The sequence below is a fragment of the Chrysemys picta genome, chromosome 1 (assembly GCF_011386835.1).
Source record: "Chrysemys picta bellii isolate R12L10 chromosome 1, ASM1138683v2, whole genome shotgun sequence".
Classification (NCBI taxonomy): domain Eukaryota; kingdom Metazoa; phylum Chordata; order Testudines; family Emydidae; genus Chrysemys; species Chrysemys picta.
In genome coordinates, this window is record NC_088791.1 from 103,155,638 (window position 1) to 103,174,901 (window position 19,264).

At 44.4% G+C, this 19,264-nt stretch overlaps 1 protein-coding gene across 9 annotated transcripts in view; it reads left to right on the forward strand.

Moving 5' to 3' along the window:
* The window catches only part of HIPK2 (homeodomain interacting protein kinase 2), a 201,101-nt gene that overhangs the window by 141,731 nt on the left and 40,106 nt on the right, over positions 1 to 19,264 (forward strand). For 4 of the 9 annotated variants that reach the window (XM_005296408.5, XM_042851603.2, XM_005296409.5 and 1 more), the window contains 6 exons: positions 402 to 521; positions 1,771 to 1,857; positions 2,581 to 2,765; positions 7,038 to 7,200; positions 9,356 to 9,575; positions 10,918 to 11,039. In XM_005296408.5, the coding sequence (XP_005296465.2) occupies positions 402 to 521; positions 1,771 to 1,857; positions 2,581 to 2,765; positions 7,038 to 7,200; positions 9,356 to 9,575; positions 10,918 to 11,039 (897 nt within the window). The remainder of the gene's footprint in view (positions 1 to 401; positions 522 to 1,770; positions 1,858 to 2,580; positions 2,766 to 7,037; positions 7,201 to 9,355; positions 9,576 to 10,917; positions 11,040 to 19,264) is intronic. The other 5 variants (XM_065565575.1, XM_065565569.1, XM_065565588.1 and 2 more) reach the window with 2 other exon arrangements.

A 19,264-nucleotide genomic window follows, 5' to 3' on the forward strand; every position in this document is an offset into this window, starting at 1 on the left:
ACCTTGAAATGACATACCTTATAGAGACGGGAACTTACCATGAAAAGCTCTAAGTCAATAAAAACACACCATTAAAATGTGTGGGCATTCTCTTTTACCTTGAAAGTCTGAAGATAAAGGGAGAAATTCCCACCGACTTTAGAAGCTAAAGGAAGAATGTTTTATAGACTTTCAGGGTAAATGTCCTGAGACATTAATGATAAAGTTGGAAATGCCATTAAAGTCTATGGGAATTCTCTTTCTCTCATTCCTTTTAGTATATCCTTGATAAAGCCCAACTTGACACCACCTTTTTCCCTCTTTCTTTGTTCCAATGTTTTAAATGTCTCCTGCCCTCCTGAAAGGAAGCCCACCACAGATCTTCACAGGATGAACAGTGACCTCTCATCCTTCTCTTACAGATTCGCTATATTTCACAGACACAGGGCTTACCAGCAGAGTATTTGTTAAGTTCAGGGACAAAGACAACAAGATTTTTCAACAGGGATACAGACTCACCGTATCCATTGTGGAGGCTAAAGGTAGGAAGATATTTCCTTGTTTCCTTCATCTTGCAGTAGACTGGAAGTAAGGCGACATTCTGTTAAGTTGGAGCGTGGGTCTCGTCTTTTTGCAATGCATTGAGATGCTTCCAAAAACTGAGATGTTGGGATGGGTCTGAGCTGAGGTAAAACTGTTGTAACAAAAGTATGCAGCCCTTGGCTGGCCAATGGCTTTGCAATTAGTGCCTGGCACTACATTGTAGAAGCTTTAAGTCCAAAGTGAACCTTAAAATCTCTCCAATCTGGAGCTGCCCAGCCTGAGGATATTGCAGAATGGACTATTTTAGTTTAACGAAGGGCGTATCTGCACTGCAAAGTAAAACCCCTGGCAGCAAGTCTCAGATAATGGGTCCACTGACTTGGGCTTGTGCTCCGGGGCTAAAAATACCAGTGTAGATGTTCCCACTTGGACTGGAGACCAGGCTCTGAAACCTGGCGAAGGGGGAGGGTCTCAGAACCTGGGTACACGAGCACAAACATTTACGCTGCTATTTTTAGCGCAAGCCCCATGAGTCCAAGTCAGCTAACCCAGGCTCTGAGACTCACTGCCACAGGTGCATTTTTTTGCAGTGTAGACGTACCCTTAGAGAGAGAAGTACTATCCTATCAATTTAGGGTTGTTGTTTATATCTTTCCTATCTATGGCTGATAGTTGTAGTTGATGAAGTGATGTTTAATTTCACCTGCCCCTGGGTGGAATTTGTTTTTAATACTTGTCTAGTTGAGACACACATTTCCCTTTTAACAATTAAAATAGATAATAGTACAAAAAATGGTTCCCGGATCAGTGATAGCAACATGTTCTGCTGCCCTGTGTCTGGTGTTCTCAACAGGGAGCCCTCTAGCTTAACAATAATTGTGACCGTCTTAGTCAGTAAAGCACTTTGGGATTCTTTAGGCATGAGAGGTGCTATATAAATGTATTTGGCTACTATTTTGGTTACTAGTTCAGGGAAGAGACAGGCAACTTTGTCCATGGTGTAGTTTTGGGGGGGGGGCATGGGGAGCGTTGCCCCCCAAACTGCAAGCCTCAAGTAGGCACAGAATTTCCCCTCCACGTGCAGCCCCATTGGCCTGACTGGAGCTCCCCCCACTCCAAATATAGAATTCAAACTATGCCTATGGCTTTGTATAGAGGTGGGCTTTGAGGTGTCCGTCTGAGCTGGCATATCACCCTACATAGATGCAAGGGCAGCCCAGGTAACTGCCTTTCCCCTGTCTTGAGCAGACACCAGATGATCACGAGGCAGAGACGGGGATTAAGTCGAAGGAAGCAAGGAAGTACATTTTCAACTGTTTGGATGATATGGCACAGGTAAGAATGTTGGTGAGCAACTAGCGAGATGTCTCCTTGTGCTTCTGCGCAAGGCAAAGAAATGGGGCACGACATCATTTCTGCATATATGCTGCTTTGGGCAAACCTCTGAGAAACATCAGGTCTGCACCAATCCAGCCAACTCCCAGTTGTCATGTGTTGCACTGGATTCCTCCAGAAAAGACCAAATATATAGTCATAAAAGTGACATAAAGCAGTGTGGTTGAGTAACTAGGAGTTTCACAAGTGCTAGGTTCTCTTCCTAGTGCTTGGGATCAGGAAAGATTTTAATATGAAGGCTTTTCCTGGCACCTGATATGTAAATAGTGATGTCCCCCATAAACTTACCGAGATCTTTTTTTGTTTGTGGGTTTTTTTTTGTCGTCATTGTTGCAGGACACATAATTCAGTAGTCTAATTGTATAGTGCTTTATGTGTCAGAGCTTGTCTGTTACCACACAGAAGCTGTTCAAAAGCTGCAAAGGGTGACTAACATCTTCAGTAGCCATTGACCCAAATGAGCTAGATACTTAATAGCCTGTGTAGAGATTTGGCTTGCACTAGCCTGATGGTGATTTGATTTGCCAGCTCAGATTCTTCCTTGTGACCTCAGCAGCTACTCTTCCAGAGACAGAAACCCGATGGAGTCAGGAGAGAGAAAATGATCTGCTAGAGACCTGACTATCTGAGTCTCCCTTCTAACTGTTGTCCCTTCTTTTCCAGGTGAATATGACAACGGATTTAGAAGGAAGCGATATGTTGGTGGAAAAGGCAGACCGGCGGGAGTTTATAGATCTGTTAAAGAAGATGTTGACTATAGATGCGGATAAGAGGATAACTCCGATTGAAACTCTGAACCACCCCTTTGTCACCATGACGCACTTGCTTGATTTCCCCCATAGCACACAGTACGCTTCCTTCTCTCTGCCTTGGGCTGGGTTTTCAGAGAGAAAAAGCAGATGAAGAGGGTGGGAGGGGAGACTGGGCTGTAGGGTGGACATTTGGGTTGATAAAAGGGCCTAGCAACAGTATTTTAAAGGGACACCATTAAGGAGTTTAGGCCCAAAGATTTTAATTTTTGTTTAAAAAAAACCCAAACCTGATCTGAATAAGAAATGTGTTGCTGATGCAAGGCATTCAAAAGACTGCAGAATATATTACGTTCATTGTGTAAATATTCAATAATTACACACATTCATATTAAAATACAGAAAAAATATATGCATATGATATAGTATCAACTCGACTTATGCATGTGGCAGAGGAAGCATAGCTCAGGGGTTGGTGCTGTGGTTCTCAACATTATCCACAGTGGAATCCATCCCCTCCTCCCAGAAACCCTTTCCCATCTAGCTGGAGTCTGGTCAGGACCATTCTCTGTTTAACAGTCTGGAGAGAGGGCAGAGTTGTCATAACCCCAACACTCGTTTGCAGCCCCCTTGTTGAGGATTCCTGATTTAGAGCAAGAAACTGGAAACAAGAAATCTCAGTTCCATGCCCAGCTCTCTCTCAGACTTGCTATGTGACCTTGAACAAGTCACTTGAACCTCAGTTTCCACATCTGTAGAATGGAGAAATACTCCCTTGCCCGACAGAGATGTTATAAGGCATGTTTCATTAGGGCCTGATTCTCATTCATAATAAGGCCTGAACAGCACTATACACTAGCCTGGGACTTTGGAGACCTGGATGCAGTTCCCTGCACCACTGTTGACTTCCCGTGTGACCCTGGGCAAGTCACTTAGGGCCAAATTTTTAAAGATATGTAGATGAAGATAGGTGTGAAGTGGGATTTTTAAAAGCATCTAGCTGCCTAACTCATTGATTTCAAAGTGAGTTAGGCACCTACAAACCTTTAATAATCTAGCCCTTAGACCAAGGATCAGCAACCTTTCAGAAGCGGTGTGCCGAGTCTTCATTTATTCACTCTAATTTAAGGTTTCGCGTGCCGGTAATACATTTTAACATTTTTAGGTCTCTTTCTATAAGTCTATAATATATAACTAAACTATTGTTGTATGTAAAGTAAATAAGGTTTTTAAAACATTTAAGAAGCTTCATTTAAAATTAAATTAAAATGCAGAGCCCCCTGGACTGGTGGCCAGGATCCAGGCAGTGTGAGTGCCACTGAAAATCCTTCAGCACACGTGCCATAGGTTGCCCACCCCTGCCTTAAACTGTCTGAGCCCCAGCTCCTTGTCTGTGAATCGGGGATAATAGTACTGCCGTAACTCATAGGGCTGGTGTGAGGACGAATACATTATAAATTGTGAGGTGCTCAGACCCTGTGGGCCATATAACTGCCATAGATAGATAAATAGATACTGAGGTGATGAATGCAGTATGAACACAAGATAATTGCTAAAAACAGAGAGAAAATAAATTCTACTTTCATTCAAAGTTGTTCATAAATAAGTCAGTGTTTTATGAAAATATTGAAATAATATACAAAAATCTACTTTTATATTTGCAATCACATGCTCTCATTTGCAACAATCCTTCCTACATATGCAGTAACTGCTTAAAATTTTAGAGACTCAGGGCCCAGTCCATTGCCATTCGGAATCGTTCCATGGATCAGGGCCTCATTTCTGAAGTTCTTACCCTTGCCCTCCTTGGGCAAAACTCCTAACAGTTCTTATTCAGGAATAACTCAGTGGAAATTTTTGTATGAGTTAGACCTTCAGGATCGGGTCTCTAGATGCTAAACATCCCGCCTGCTCAGTGTGTAACCTCATTCTTCCTCCGTTGGAAATGCTGATTGGTCAGAACTGCAACAAGCTCTAAACAATGTGGGTTGGCTGATTTGAAGTCAGGCCTGTGATTGTCCTGAGAATAGGAACTTCAAAGCCTCCAGGAATGCTGGGGACTGTAATCTCTCTTGAAAGTAAATCAGAAAACAGATGCAAATGTAGAGAAGACATAGTTGCTGAAAGCAGTTTTTACTGTGACATGCTTTAGAAAAAGACTACAAGTCCCAAGAACCCTTGAGGTTTTGTACTTGTTAGTCCCAAAGCAGCAGCAAAGCGAGTCCAGTGTCCAGCTTTGCATTTCTGATTGCAGGGATATTAAATTGTGGGAAATGCCAGTCTTTCTGACCTGTTTGGTCACCTTTCCATGCATGTTTTTGCATACACAGTATATTATTTCACTAACTTACAGGGAACAGGTTATATTTTGTAGTACAGACGCCCCCTGACTTACGCAATCGTTCCGTTCCGGAAAGCCTTGCGTAAGTCAGAAACGTATACCAGTACGTTACGCAAATATTTCCGCAACTTGAAAATCCTATTTCTGGCTTATGGAACGTTTTCCATAAGTGCGAATTTGTGTAAATCGGGTCTTGCGTAACCCGGGGAGCGTCTGTACTCTTTTGTAACATGTGCAATGGTAGTATCGTATGAAATATAAGTATGCTGTTTTCAGTGTTTTACGATAAAGTTTTTTGAAAAATAGTTGTTAATTGCTAAAACCTACCAAAAAAAAAAAAAAAAATCCATGCGATAGCATTCTACATTTGTCACATGGATTTTTTACTTTTATACAGATTTCTAAATATTTTACAGATTACTTCTCTTTCATAGATTTAAAAAGTATGTACATAATGAAATTAGATACATATTCTCTTACATCTAATTCAACATTGAGTAATTATTGAACAGATATAATCATAACCAAATAGCTATTGAGCTTTTGAGAGGAAGCATAGTCTCTTCATTAAGGGACAGGACTGGGTGGTCAAGGGATCTGGATTCTGTTCCTGACCATTCTATGGTCAGGGGCACGTTTCTTTAAATGGACACTATCACCTTAAAAATAAAGTATCATAAATAAACACTCGTCTTTACCTATGTTACTGATAACAGCTGAGATTATTAAAAGTGAAATAATTTTACAAATTCAAACCTGAGGCACATTATTTATTTTTTAAAAATTCTCTCAGTTTAGCAAATGAAAATCAAGGAAATCAATTTCATTTTTGTTTTCTTTATAGTCAGTCTCACTGTCAGGTTCTTAGTTTCAGGTTTGGGTATCAAACTCTGGGAGAAATATTGGATGAAAAATAACCATTTGAATTTTATTTTAAAACAATATTGAAAAGTACCTGATTGGGGACAGCGTTCAGCTGGTTGGTAAAGGTCGTGATCAGGCAGTAGATTTTGCCCATACTTAAATTGATAGTGTCTCTTTAACCTCTCTATGCCTCACTTTCCCAGCTGTAACAGTGAAATAATAATAGTACTTACCTACCTCACAAGGACAGTGCTGTAGTAGGGCAGCAGTGTTTACTATATTGCACTGTCAGTATATTGCTGCAGTCTGAGGATGAAAAATATTTTTCAATACTTCCACTGCCATATAATATATATGTGTGTGTATTTAATAAGTAGGGGGTTTTTTGGTAGTGTGGAGGGATCGTGGGGGAGGGGATTTAAACATTCCCCCACTGTTGGCTCTCAGGCTGGGACAACCTAAAGGCCCGATCATGCAAGATGTTGAGCATTCTAGCCCTGATTCAGCAAAGCCCTTGAGCCATATAACTTCAAAGGGACTACTCATATGCTTAAAGTTAAGCACATGCTTAAGTGCATGCTGGAGTGGGGCCAATGTGTTGAGCATCTTGCAGGATTGAGCTCAAATGACCAACTTTTTTTAAAGTGCTGAGCAAGATTTCAGATAGCTCATTGACCACACACAGCAAAATCTTCCTCCTAAGAGGGAAAGACTTTGAAAACTGCCTTAAAAATAATCCCAAATGAGCCAAGACTAGCCGGCCCTTCTCCCCACCTCCCCATTCTCTGTCATGTTACAAAAGAAGACCCACTATTGGTTTGATTTTTCTTCCCCTCCTGTCTGTCTGCTGACAGCTTGGCTGCTGACTATGACTTATGCTGCAGGACTGAGGCTGGATGGGGCACTCAAGAATCCTAAGCCAAAGCAGTCTTCTATTGACTGCCAGCTAGTTCCCTTTCATTACAAACAGTGCGAACCTGGGCTGTGGGGAAAAGGGGACATTCAAACACTGATTAATCTAGCAAGTGCCAAGTGTGGCCTGATCACTTGTCTCGGCCGTCAAAGAAATGCTGACCTGAAGCTAGGCGTCTATAGCTGACTGTTAACTATGCTCATTGGGGTTTTTTTCCTCTCTTTCTCACCCTCTCATCCCTTTTTCTAAACAGTGTCAAGTCCTGTTTCCAGAACATGGAGATTTGCAAGCGGCGGGTGAATATGTATGACACGGTAAACCAGAGCAAGACACCATTCATCACCCATGTGGCCCCGAGCACATCGACCAACCTGACCATGACCTTTAACAACCAGCTGAACAGTGTCCACAACCAGGTATGGGAATTGGCAGCAGCTGGGGCCTGAAAGCTAGAGAGCCCTAGAAAATGGAGAGCAGACCTAGCGCTCCTCTCAGCACACACCCAGTAAGATGGTTCCTTTCTGCCTTGTGACTAGAACATGCCACCCTCCTCCTTGAGTCCTGTCTAGTTGCGTGGTATTTGATACAGGAGAATTAATTCCATGGCACTTGTGTGACTGTGAAATATTGGCTTCTTAGTCTATCTTGTTGGAGATGATTCGCCCCGTCTCCCTGGAAAGCTGGTATGAAAAAAAAAAATCTGGCAGTATCCCTTTATGCAACAAGTAGGATTGCGTTCAGCGATAATCAGGCCGACACGAGTGATTTATTAATATTACTGCTGAGCTAAATCCTCATATCACAGACACAATACTCTGCTGCAGTAGCAGCAAAATGAAGTGCTCTGACTTCTTGTCTTAGCATTTGGTGGTGGTATTTCTCCTTGTGTATTATTTGTCTTTACAGTAGTGCCTGCAGGCCCTCATTGAGATGGGGACCCCATTGTGCTAGGCACTGTATGTACACACAATAAGATACAGTCCTGACCCCAAAGGGCTTGCAGTTGAAGTTAGTAGATTCAGGTCTACTGCCTACACTTTGATCTCCTGTATCATCATAGGAGGGTTTTTAAAGATTTTAAAAGAGGGTGTGTGTGCACGAGAGTGGGACCATCACATGATCTTGATATGTACAGTGTTGGCGTATTTTAAACAAACAGTAGCTTAAATTGTTTCCCTTGGAATTGTGTTATAGTAACTAAAGGGAAGGGGAGATATTCATGGATAGGACAGTAAAAGACTGAAGCGTGGTGAGGCTGTCATCCTTAGGGTTTTGTAGAGCTCTTTGGTGCAGGAGCCGCCTTGTTTTGATGTTATAACAAGAAGATTTAAGGGTGAGGAATATAACTGTGGCATGAGGGACTGGTGCCACAGGAATAGAAGCTCCGAAAGAGTCTATCCAGGTTTGCAGAGTGATCCAATGTATCTTAGAAATCTAGATTTCATGCTGGCTCAGTTTTTTGTCACGTATGGTGAGAAAAGGCCTCTTTACATTATTCATAAAGCAGTGGGCACCACAATTGTACGCAGTGATAGGTCATTAGTGTGTCATGGTTAAATGTGGTGGGTTGTCAGTTTAAAAATACAGGTATCCTTGCTTGCTTGCTTTTGGAACTCAGACTGGAGAGTAAGACTGCTTACAAACTCCCCAAATTCCTGCTGCTTAACCTCTCCCAAGCACCAATTGGCAGCATTTACTATAACCAAACACCATCACCACTACTGGAAGAGCCAGACTCCGTCACCTTTACTCACACTGAGTAGTTCCTTCCTCCACCAAAAGTTCCTTCCAATGAGACTGTTAGCACTGCTTAGCTTGAATACGGGTGGAAGAATCTGTCTCTGTGTGTCAAGCAGTAGCAAAGATTTGGGTGAGGCTCTGCCAGTATCAGGAAGTTCCAACGTTCTTACTGTACGTCAAAAAACAGACCTATGGGCCATTTCTCCTGTTTCATCTCCCATCTCTAGGTTAGGTTTCCAATTATCTCTTGTGTTTCCATCATCTACGCCTGTTGTTTTTGTTGTTGTTGTTGTTGTTGTTTTTTAAGGGGTGGAAGGGAAGAGCTGCCTTGGGTTCTCTCAGCAAAAGAAATGTGTAGTTGTGATGGGTGGATGAGTGGGAATTTCCAAATTCTCCTAAAGGGTTTGTGTTGGGGGCAGAACTGATCTTGCCAAGTTTCCCACAGGAAGTGCAAGAAATATTTACAGAGCAGCTTAACTTCATGTGACCAGTTCTTTTTGAGCCCCTTTCTCTTCCTGTCTCCTCCCTATTCTCCCAAATCAAACCCATCCTCAGGAGACGTGCTCCATTCTGGAGACTCCTTGGACAACAAACTGGGATGTGGGGTGGTTGGAAGCAGCCCCAGTTGATAGAAGGCCTCACTGATCATGCTCAGTGTGCTCCTTTTGCCCACCCACCCTTACCTCTGTGCTCCTCAGTTTCCTATTTTGCTCCTCCTTTATTTTTTGTTTGCTGGTTTTATTTAGATTCATTTATTTTTAGATTTGCTTCTTCCAACATACCATCTCCCTCATTTTTTGTTTGTTTGTTTAATTCCCATCATTCCTTTAGGCCACCAACCTGGCTCCCACCTCCACCAGTGCCACTATTTCCTTAGCCAACCCTGAAGTCTCCATACTAAACTACCAATCTGCACTCTACCAGCCTTCAGCAGCATCCATGGCCGCAGTGGCCCAGCGGAGCATGCCCCTGCAGACGGGAACGGCGCAGATCTGTGCCCGGCCTGACCCCTTCCAGCAAGCCCTCATTGTATGCCCTCCAGGTTTCCAAGGTAAGAAACAGGCCTTCCCCCTCGCAGCCAGCCCTTCTGCTGTTTGATTGGGTTCTCATTTGAAAACTTCCTCCAGTAAATCTTTCTGAAGGAAGAAAATCAGGAAGTGAGAACCTCTGGAGCAGTTGGGTTGTGGCTGATGACTCGGGGGGGGGGGGGAAGAGGTGCGATTGTGATGCTCATTGTTCATTGCCCTGATCCGCGTATTTGAAGAACCTCCACCATGTTTTGGCAAACATGACAAGAACGGAATATTTTACTGACCAGTCCCCAGGTTGTTCAGTGATCCAGTTTCCACAGGGTGACTCAGCAGGTTAATGAGCTGGAGAGTAAGATGTCTAGCCTGGAAATTTGCCCCAATTATGGCCATCAGTGGCCAGTCATCAGTACAGCTGCACCACTGCAACTAGTATGGACAGGCATAGCTGCTGTTTGCCCCAGTGGACAATACTCCTGCTTGAAACCAGGGGTAAGCTGCACTGGGGCACATAGCAGCTTTGCCTGTCTATGATAGGGGTTGCTCCTGCATAGTTACACTAATAGCTATATCAGAGGCAAATCCCCAGGCTAGACAAGACCTGAGATTTGGTCCTGGTAGGGCAGGATCTATCAACAATAATACTTGGCAATACTCTAACCCCTTTTATACAAGGATCTTGCAGTGTAACTTTGACACCAGTTGAAGCATAGAGTCCCCCAAAAGAGACAGGGCATTACTGACAGTATAGCTTTGGAATGTGTTGACCAATGTGTTCTGGTGATATGCCTTTAAATCCTAGTCAAGTCTAGAGTTACAAAAGTGAGTCCATGCAGAGTGGCGTGTAGAACCCTGTATTCTTGATTGCCAATCTCCCACTTTCATCAGCAGGCAGCACTCTCACCCTGGAGTGTATTTTCCTAGCCATCTATGGTGGTTATCTCTAGCCAGACTGGAGAATAACAGACTTAATTCGAAAACAAACCATTAACTTCTGCCTTCTTGTAGAATTGCCTCCAGATGTAGGTTACGTTATGATGTCTCTGCTAAGTTTAAGACATTCTAAAAGCGTTCACAAGGTTTAAAGAGGGGTACTCTCCTGGTGTCCTTGGAAATGTCTTGTCTTCAGCCTCGGATGTATCATGTCTGCCAAAAGCTGATAGATCTCCTTGGGCCGGGATGTAATAAATTTGGCTGGATGTAATAAGTGGGAATCGAGGGCCTGATTTTTCAGAGGTGCTGAGCACCTGCAGTTCCCATTGACTTCAGTTAGAGTTGTGGCAGTAGAACACCTCTGAGAATCAGGCCCCTCTTCTGGGCGGTGCTGATGATGATTAACTCTGTCCCTCTCTGTTCATGAAACAGGGTTACAAGCCTCCCCTTCAAAGCATGCTGGGTATTCTGTACGGATGGAGAATGCTGTTCCGATTGTCACTCAGGCTCCCGGGGCCCAGCCTCTTCAGATCCAGCCAGGTCTCCTCGCACAGGTAATTTCCTTAGTCTGGGTAAATGTGGATTGGGCAAGTATAGGTGGCACTTGAATAGTCCTATGCAGAGCAAGTCTTTTTCATTTAGTTTAACTACGTGGAGTGGGGGAAAGCGTGAAGGTTTTTTTCCCCAGTCCCTCTGTGGCTCAGTTTTAGAGTGGGACACCCAAGTGAGCATCTCCAACTTTCCATGGAACATCTGTCTTTCCTCAATCTCCCTTTCATCTTGCAGGCCAATTTTAATTTCTGAAAGTCTCTAACAATATAACAGTTAATAGTGCCACTCTCTTTCTCAATCCTCCTCTTCACAAGGCCTGATGCAACTCCAATTGAAATCAATGGGAGATGACAATGGGAGTTGTGAGGCCGATGGTGAGAATTAATCATGAATACTTTTCTGAATCCTACTAAGCTCTTGGCCCTATGGCATCTTGTGGCAACGAGTTCCCCTGGTAAATTGTGTATTGTTTAAAAAATGTTTTGCTTATTTTAGTTTTAAATTTGTTTCCTTTCAGTTTTATTGAATGTTGCCTTGTTCTTGAGTAGTGGAAAAGGGTAAATAGGCAGAAGGGAGGGCCAGGGCAGCTGAATCAGTGAATCTCTGCAGCAGCCTCTATTGGCACAGTTCTTGAGGGGATCCTAGTGGGAGATGCAACTTGTACCTCCTTGTGCCAGCTTCCGTGAATCTGGCCAACTTTGCTTTTTTAAATGGTCTGAGACTTATTGATTCCATTGGTATCAGGAATGTCTTTGATGGAGAACAAATATACTTAACGTAATAAATAAATAAATGGAGATATCCTATCTTCTAGAACTGGAAGGGACCTTGAAAGGTCATCAAGTCCAGCCCCATGCCTTCACTAGCAGGACCAAGTACTAATTTTGCCCCAGATCCCTAAGTGGCCCCCTCAAGGATTGAACTCACAACCCTGGGTTTAGCAGGCCAATGCTCAAACCACTGAGCTGTCCCTCCCCTCTAAGGCACATAGAGCTTCACAATACCTCCTGGAAAAGGTGGTCCAGAGGTAAAATACATGCCTACTGTGCACTCATTAATGCCAGAATGTTCATTTGCATTCAGATCTCAACAGACTTTAAAATCATGCCCAAGCATTGGATTCCCTGGGTTACATGTGCCATTGAGTGTTGTTGTGATTACTTTCCTTTGCCAGCTGCCAACTGAGCTTATCTGGTGAAGACAGAACGAAACACAACCTAAAGCCTGTGTGTTTTTCACTAGCTATGTGCCCCGCCCATTCCCAATAAAAGAGTCTTTGTTACAGAGCTGCCTCTTGGCGTAAGTCTGCCGCAAAATGGAATCCATCTTTGCTGATGACTGTCATAACCTTCAGCACGGCAAGGTTGGGCCTTGTATCCCATTCAGTACAAAGCAGGTATCTAAGAAGCAGAGCAGTGGAAACGAAAAGGACAGATTTTCAAAGTTCTGAGCAGGAAGATGTGCAAACTGAAATTAGGTGCATGCAATTGCATTTGCACAAATGCCTGCCGCCTGCAAGAACCTTTCCTTGACGCAGTGACAGGCTCCAGCAGCAGGGAACTTCCAGACCCTTTCCCCACTGCCTCCCACCTGCTAGAGCCTTTCATAGCTGCAGGGAGCTACACACCATAGTGACAAGTGTGACCGCAGCCTGCCTTCACTGCAGCGTGTAGCACATGCAATTATGGTTGCACAAATGCCTCTCCCTGCTAGAACCTTTTGTGGTAGTGGGGAACTGCCAGATCTTTTTCTTGCTGCCTCCCCCCTGCCAGAGCCTTTCACAGCTGCAGGGAGCTACACGCTGCTGTGACAAGTGAGAATGCAGCCTGCTTTCACTGCAGCATGTAGCTACACATGTATTGCCTATATTCTACATGCTGCTGTGAGTGTGGACAATGCATACGTCTGGGAGCAGCCATTGGTGCTCATCCCCTCTTCAATATACCCCGGCACTGGTAGTGTCTGAGAGCCAAATTGGACCCTTCACCACTTATTTCTATATACTTTCAAATCCAGGAAACAGGGCCCTGCAAATGACTGCAAGTCCCTCACCCTGAGGCCCTTGGATAAGCTCTGCCGTCACGGTGGTGATGGATAGGGGTGTATTTTGTATATCGTCTCTGTAAGCTGGTTCTTGCAGAAATGAAAAATTAGAGCAAACCACTGACTGCAAAGTGGTTGGTGAAAATAACCCTTACACCCGACCTTACCGGGTCCATTTTCACCCACATGAGCAAGTATCACCTGCAGCAGAGAGACAGGTGAAAGGAGGCTCTGATTCCAGTCTTTAATAGTTCGGCAACTTCACATCTTAAAGGGGAAGGGCACCATGTGTTTTTGTCCAGCCTGAAACTGATGTTGTCATGCATTGAAAAGCCTGATCCAGTGCTTGTCCCTTCCTTCCCTTTTCCCTCAGGAGCGTTCTGCATTCCTGCATTTTCTCACTTTCACTCCTTCCCAACAGCACTCCTAAGCAGGAAACCCTGCTTGACTGCCACCAGCCCCTTCCAAGTAAATAGGCCACCTCCATTCCTGGTACTCTCTGATGCAGCTCCTCAATATATATATAATATATCTCCTCAATATTTATTCCACTCTATATGCATCCGAAGAAGTGGGCTGTAGTCCACGAAAGCTTATGCTCTAATAAATTTGTTCGTCTCTAAGGTGCCACAAGTACTCCTGTTCTTTTTGCGGATACAGACTAACACGGCTGCTACTCTGAAACCTGTTCTGATGCAGCTGATAGGGCTCACTCCCACTTTCCCCATCTGGACCTAGGATCAAGACACCAGGGGCCAAAGTGTGCTCTGTTACACCCGGGCAATCTTACTCGAAGCAGTGGACATGGCAGCACTGTCCCAATGGACCAGCCCAAGCAATCTTTTCCTGCCGATGAAATGATTCCATGGTCCTTACCTGATACGTAGAGAGTTTGTGCCTGGGCCCTGACACTGAATCTAGATTCATGCACTAAAAGAGGCGGAGATCTGAACAAATCCAGGCTACCTCCCCAAACAGGGAGGAAGTGGCTTTAGCATGTAAACTCCGGTAATCTCTTGCAGGGGAGCAGCAACAGTCCAGTTACCTTTTTTAAACCAAAGCTGTAAAAACAAAAATATCCCCACTCCCTCATCCACCTGCCTGCCAGGGCTAGTCCTTTGTCATAGCACAGTGTTGTGAACAGCTCTCTGGGGCCCTGTGACTGAGTACCCTTTCCAGCCCTGGTTCTGCAGCCCACCATAGCAGCCCTTTCATCTGACTCAGCAAGGCAGAAAATTCCAAGACAATCAACATTTGGAGCTGGGCTGGAAAGCGTGTTTTTGTTGTGGTTTGGGGGGGGGGGAGGGGAGATGGGGGCTGGAGGGGCTACAGGATGGGGAGAGGTTTAGTGTTTTTGTGTTAATCAATCTCTGAATCTGGCTTAGGAAGGAACAGGGTGAAATACCTTCAAGCAGAGACTCTATTTATAGTGTAGCCCCCCTCACTGCTGTGTGGCTACACAATGTGGACCCAGCACAGTGGCACCGATATGACCCTAGAGAGGGATGTAGCTGATGCCCTTGAATTCCATGGCTCAGTCTCTGAGCACGCACGCTGTATATGCCAGCACTCGAGAGATTAAGCTGCCCTGCTGTCACGTTGGTGGCATCTGACTATGACCAGGTTGTAAAAGATTATACGATTCCTAAATTGAGTCATCAGAGCAAGATGACCCTGGGAAATATCTGTAATGGTGTGCCTGGACTGATGTGTACACAGGGCTGTGATTGCTGAGCTTGCAGGGAGAGCGTCTAGCTCTGGCACTAAAGGGTACCAGTTTAGAAAATACCAAGGAGGGTATGGAGAGGACAAATGTAATTCACAGACTTGTTTGCTAGACTGAAATACTCCTGTCTGCTGTGCACGTGGAATGGATTTTGGTGTTAAGCAGTGTCTGTCACACTGCAGCCATTCCCAAAGCAGTGACGTGGGATGCTGTGGCTAGGCCAGGGGTAGGCAACCTATGGCACGCGTGCTGAAGGTGGCACGCAAGCTGATTTTCAGTGGCACTCACACTGCCTGGGTCCTGGCCACCGGTCCGGGGGGCTCTGCATTTTAATTTAATTTTAAATGAAGCTTCTTAAACATTTTTAAAACCTTCTTTACGTTACATACAACAATAGTTTAGTTATATATTATAGACTTATAGAAAGAGACCTTCTAAAAACGTTAAAATGTATTACTGGCACGCGAAACCTTAAATCAGAGTGAATAAATGAAGACTCGGCACACCACTTCTGAAAGGTTGCCGGCCTCTGTGCTAGGGGCAAGCGCACGAGCCACTCGGCCTGATTCTGCCTTCAGACGCACCCGTGCAACTCCCCCATTGAAATTGGTGGGAGATCTGCATACATATTTGAGGGCAGAATCTAACCCATTATGCTTTAAATACTAGCTCCTACACAGCTTTGGCCACTAAGGCTGGGTTTTCAAAGGAGCCCAACAGAGAATTAGAATAGGATAGTCTAATAGTATAGAATGGAAGAGAATTTCTGTGGGATTTGGGCATCTAACTACCCTAAGGCTCCTTTAAAAATCCCAGTCAAAAACATGTCTGATTAAGAGGAGGAATCTGAGCTAGGAAAAATGGCAGGGATTGGTTCACTTGCAGCTCACCTTTAGATTCTCCTCTGAAGTACTGATCAGAAACTGAGACAGAAGGAGGCAGCACAGAAGAAAACAGCACAATCAGCTGCCCAGTAAATGCCCCACGTGGAAGACCTCCAGCCTCCCGCTATGGAAATTGTCTCCTTGGGTACTGGATGGCTTAGCTAATTGATAATGAGCAGGGGAACATTTTTATCCCTGTCCCTGTTTTGAATTCAGCCCAAGTAAGTAATCGCTGAAAGTTTGTTCCTACTGGGAGCTGTTGAATGATCTATGTGAAATGGGATAACGGTCTCAGTCCAGTTCCCAGCAGTCAAATGTTCATGTTGCAGAAACCACCATCCCAGTAGACATCAGCTGCCAGCCTTTAGAGGCCTCAACAAAGAAGTTGAGTAAGGAAGGTTCCAAAGACATCCCTAGGGGTGATGGCTCCAGGTCCGGCTGGAGGAACGTTGGAGGGTCAAGGTGGGGGAAGCTTGCAGTGGCACTGCCTGTGCTATACAGTACCTGTTGTGTGGCTAACTGGAGGAGTTCACTCCCCAGGGAGGTCAGTCCAATGCTAAATTCACGTAATGTTTTGTAAAGGTTATTCAAGGAGGTACGAAGTGATTTTGTCTGTTCTCAAACCCTTGCCCCTATCACTTCATCTGCCATTTGTTCTCACGTGGTGCTCATTAGGTCTTGATTTGAAAATATAGGGTTGTTTGGACAGGGCAGGCTCATAATGGACTGAAAGCCTCATTCATGTAGGGGTAGGTGATTAAAGAATAGGACTGACAAGGCTCCAAGGCTCTGGCATACTGTGCACCATTGGCTAAGGCTGTTCTCCGTAAAAGTGTTTGTGACTCATGTGTGCAGCTTTAGGAAGGAAGGATGAACAGTAAAGGGGGCACAAGCAGAAACTATTAGGTTTTAACAAATAAATGATATTCCTTTTTTGCGCTATAAATCCACTTTTGTATGTTAATGACTAGCACTGGTGATAATGGCCAATTTCCTCTGCTTATAGAAAGCAGCCCTTCATGAATACCAAGCAGATACCACTGTCACCTCTGTTCATCAACCATAGGAATTCAGTGATTATCAATAAAAATTGAAATTAGAAATAAATTTGCAACAGGGAGGCAATTACACAAAAAATCTATTGTGTGCGGTGATCTCATTGAGATCTCACAAGCTAAGCAGGGTTGGACTGGGCCACTGTGGATACGTCTACACTGCAGTTAAACACCTGCAGCTGCTCTGTGCCAGCTAACTTGGGGACTGTAAAATTGCTATGTAGATATTTGGGCTCAGGCCCCAGCCCGAGCTCCAGGAGCCCACGAGGAGGGAGGGGCCCAGAGCCCAGACTCCAGCACGAGCCTGAACGTCTACACTGCAACTTTACAGCCCCGCAGCCTGAGCCCCGCAAGCCCAAGTCAGCTGATACAGGCCAGCTGCAGTGTTTAATTGCAGTGTAGATATACTCAGTGTGGATGGGAGTCCCAGGTGCTGAAGAAAATTGATGTTGGTGATCTATTAGATGGTACTTTCCCCTCTGAGTTACTGTTGAACTAATGTTGGAGGGACACTGATTCTGGAGGTGTCACCTTTCAGATGAGTTAAAACCAAGATCTTGACCACTTCCAGGCCTTAAAGATTTTAGAGAACTTTTTAAAGAAAAGGTTTGTTAATGCATTTGCTCTGGGCAAATATTAACTTAGTAACTCGCACTGAATAATACTTTACCCCACAAATATTCCCACTGGTTTCAGTGGAACTGCTTGTGGAGTAAAATACAAATATGCATGAATAGGGATGGCTGAATACACCCCTGAGCAACTTGCAGTTTGGCTCCCTCGGATTCTCTTTGCAGTTTCACGTGGATACAGTATTCTCCTTCGCTTCCTATCCTGAATTGTTGGGAAATGTTGCTATGTGCTGTTAAACCGTTTCTGTGTTTCACCCCACTGGTGAATGAGCTAATCCTTGTGTATTGTTTGAAAGGTGCTACATCAATGTAAGTTGCTATTACTAACAACATCTCTTCCTGTTATCTCTTTCCATGGATTAATCAAGAGCTGACGTGAAATGGTCTTTTGCCAAAGATAAACTATTTGGCCCTGTCAACTCTAGAGCTTGCGACTATGTTTGAAGCCATTTTCAAACACAATTACAGTTGCAACATGTTTGTGTGTGTTTTGTAACTCAACACAATTACAAAGCGTAGTCCAACCACTTTAAAGAAACTTGCTTGAACTCTGCTGGTGGGCGTAGTTTATGCACACTTCTGGCTAGCACTTTTCTGGGAAAGAAATAACTAGGTGTATCCACGCTGGAGCTGTAATTTCCAGCTCAAGCAGACAAACCTGCACTAGCTCTAATCGAGCTAGCAGTGTGGCCCTGGCAGTGGGAGGGGCTCACCACCCAGATTACGTGCCTAGGCTTCCAGACGCGATCATACTTGGAGTAGCTAGCCTGTCCCAGTACTCAGGCCACCATGGCTGCCTTTCTAGTTTTAATGCACTAGCTTGATTAGAGCTAGCGTGGGGATGTCTGCTTGAACTGGAAATTGCCCCCCACCCCAGCTCCAGGCTGACACGGTCTGTCCAGATTGGAGCACCAAAGCCTGCTGGCTGGCAGAACTGTGCTCCCGAGCAATTTTCCAGCAAGGTGGCGACTCTTGTGCTTTGTATTCCAGCACAGACAGGCTCCTAGCATATTTCTCATTCTCAAATCCCCCAACGCTCCTTTACTGTCTGAGCAAGTCAGTGAAAATGGGCATTAGTGCTTAGAATCCACTGTTTTGCAATCAGTGTGAAAACATGATACTCACGTCTTTCATGCACCAGAAATTGTTGTTGTTTGTGTATTTGTGTAAAGTAACCAGCTGCTTTACACCTGAGTGACTTGCACATACTAAAGCTCCTTTAGCTGAAGTGAATTCAGGGTCAGATTTTGATACTTTTACTCGGGCTGAATAGCACTTTCCTCCATGGAAAGTCCAATTGACGTCAATGAGATAGTTTGGAGAATAAAGTACTACCCATGTCAGTAAGGAGAGCACAATCTGGCCCTTAGTCATCATACATGTGTTAGGATTGGGGATAGGGAACTGACTCTTTTTTGTCTCTGGTAATATATGTTTGAATTTAGTTTTTAAATCTCACATTTTTCCATGTGAACTAACTGGAACTAGTGAAGTAAATTTTATGTGGATACGCCTATCTGAATCTCATGAAGTATCCATTTTTCTACCTGACCTGTTCCACATCACATTCTTCACATTCCCTCTCTCCAGTTCAACTAGATCCTTCCTTCATTCTTCTCTGATCCCATCCTCCCACTCCCCTGACTCTCAGTTCCTTCCCTCCAACTATCCCTTTTCTTTCTCTCTCCTTCTCTATTGCAAGACTCCCAATACACAACTCCCTCTTTAACCCTTAAATCCCTCTTGCTTCTCCCACCAATCCTCCTAGCCCATCCTTTCCCTTTCCTGATCCTCTTGAGTCTCTATATTCTGTTCAGTTCTGTTTGGGGTGGCAAGGAAGAAAATATTTTGGATTTGGCACACTCTCTGTTGGCCTTTAGCCAGCTG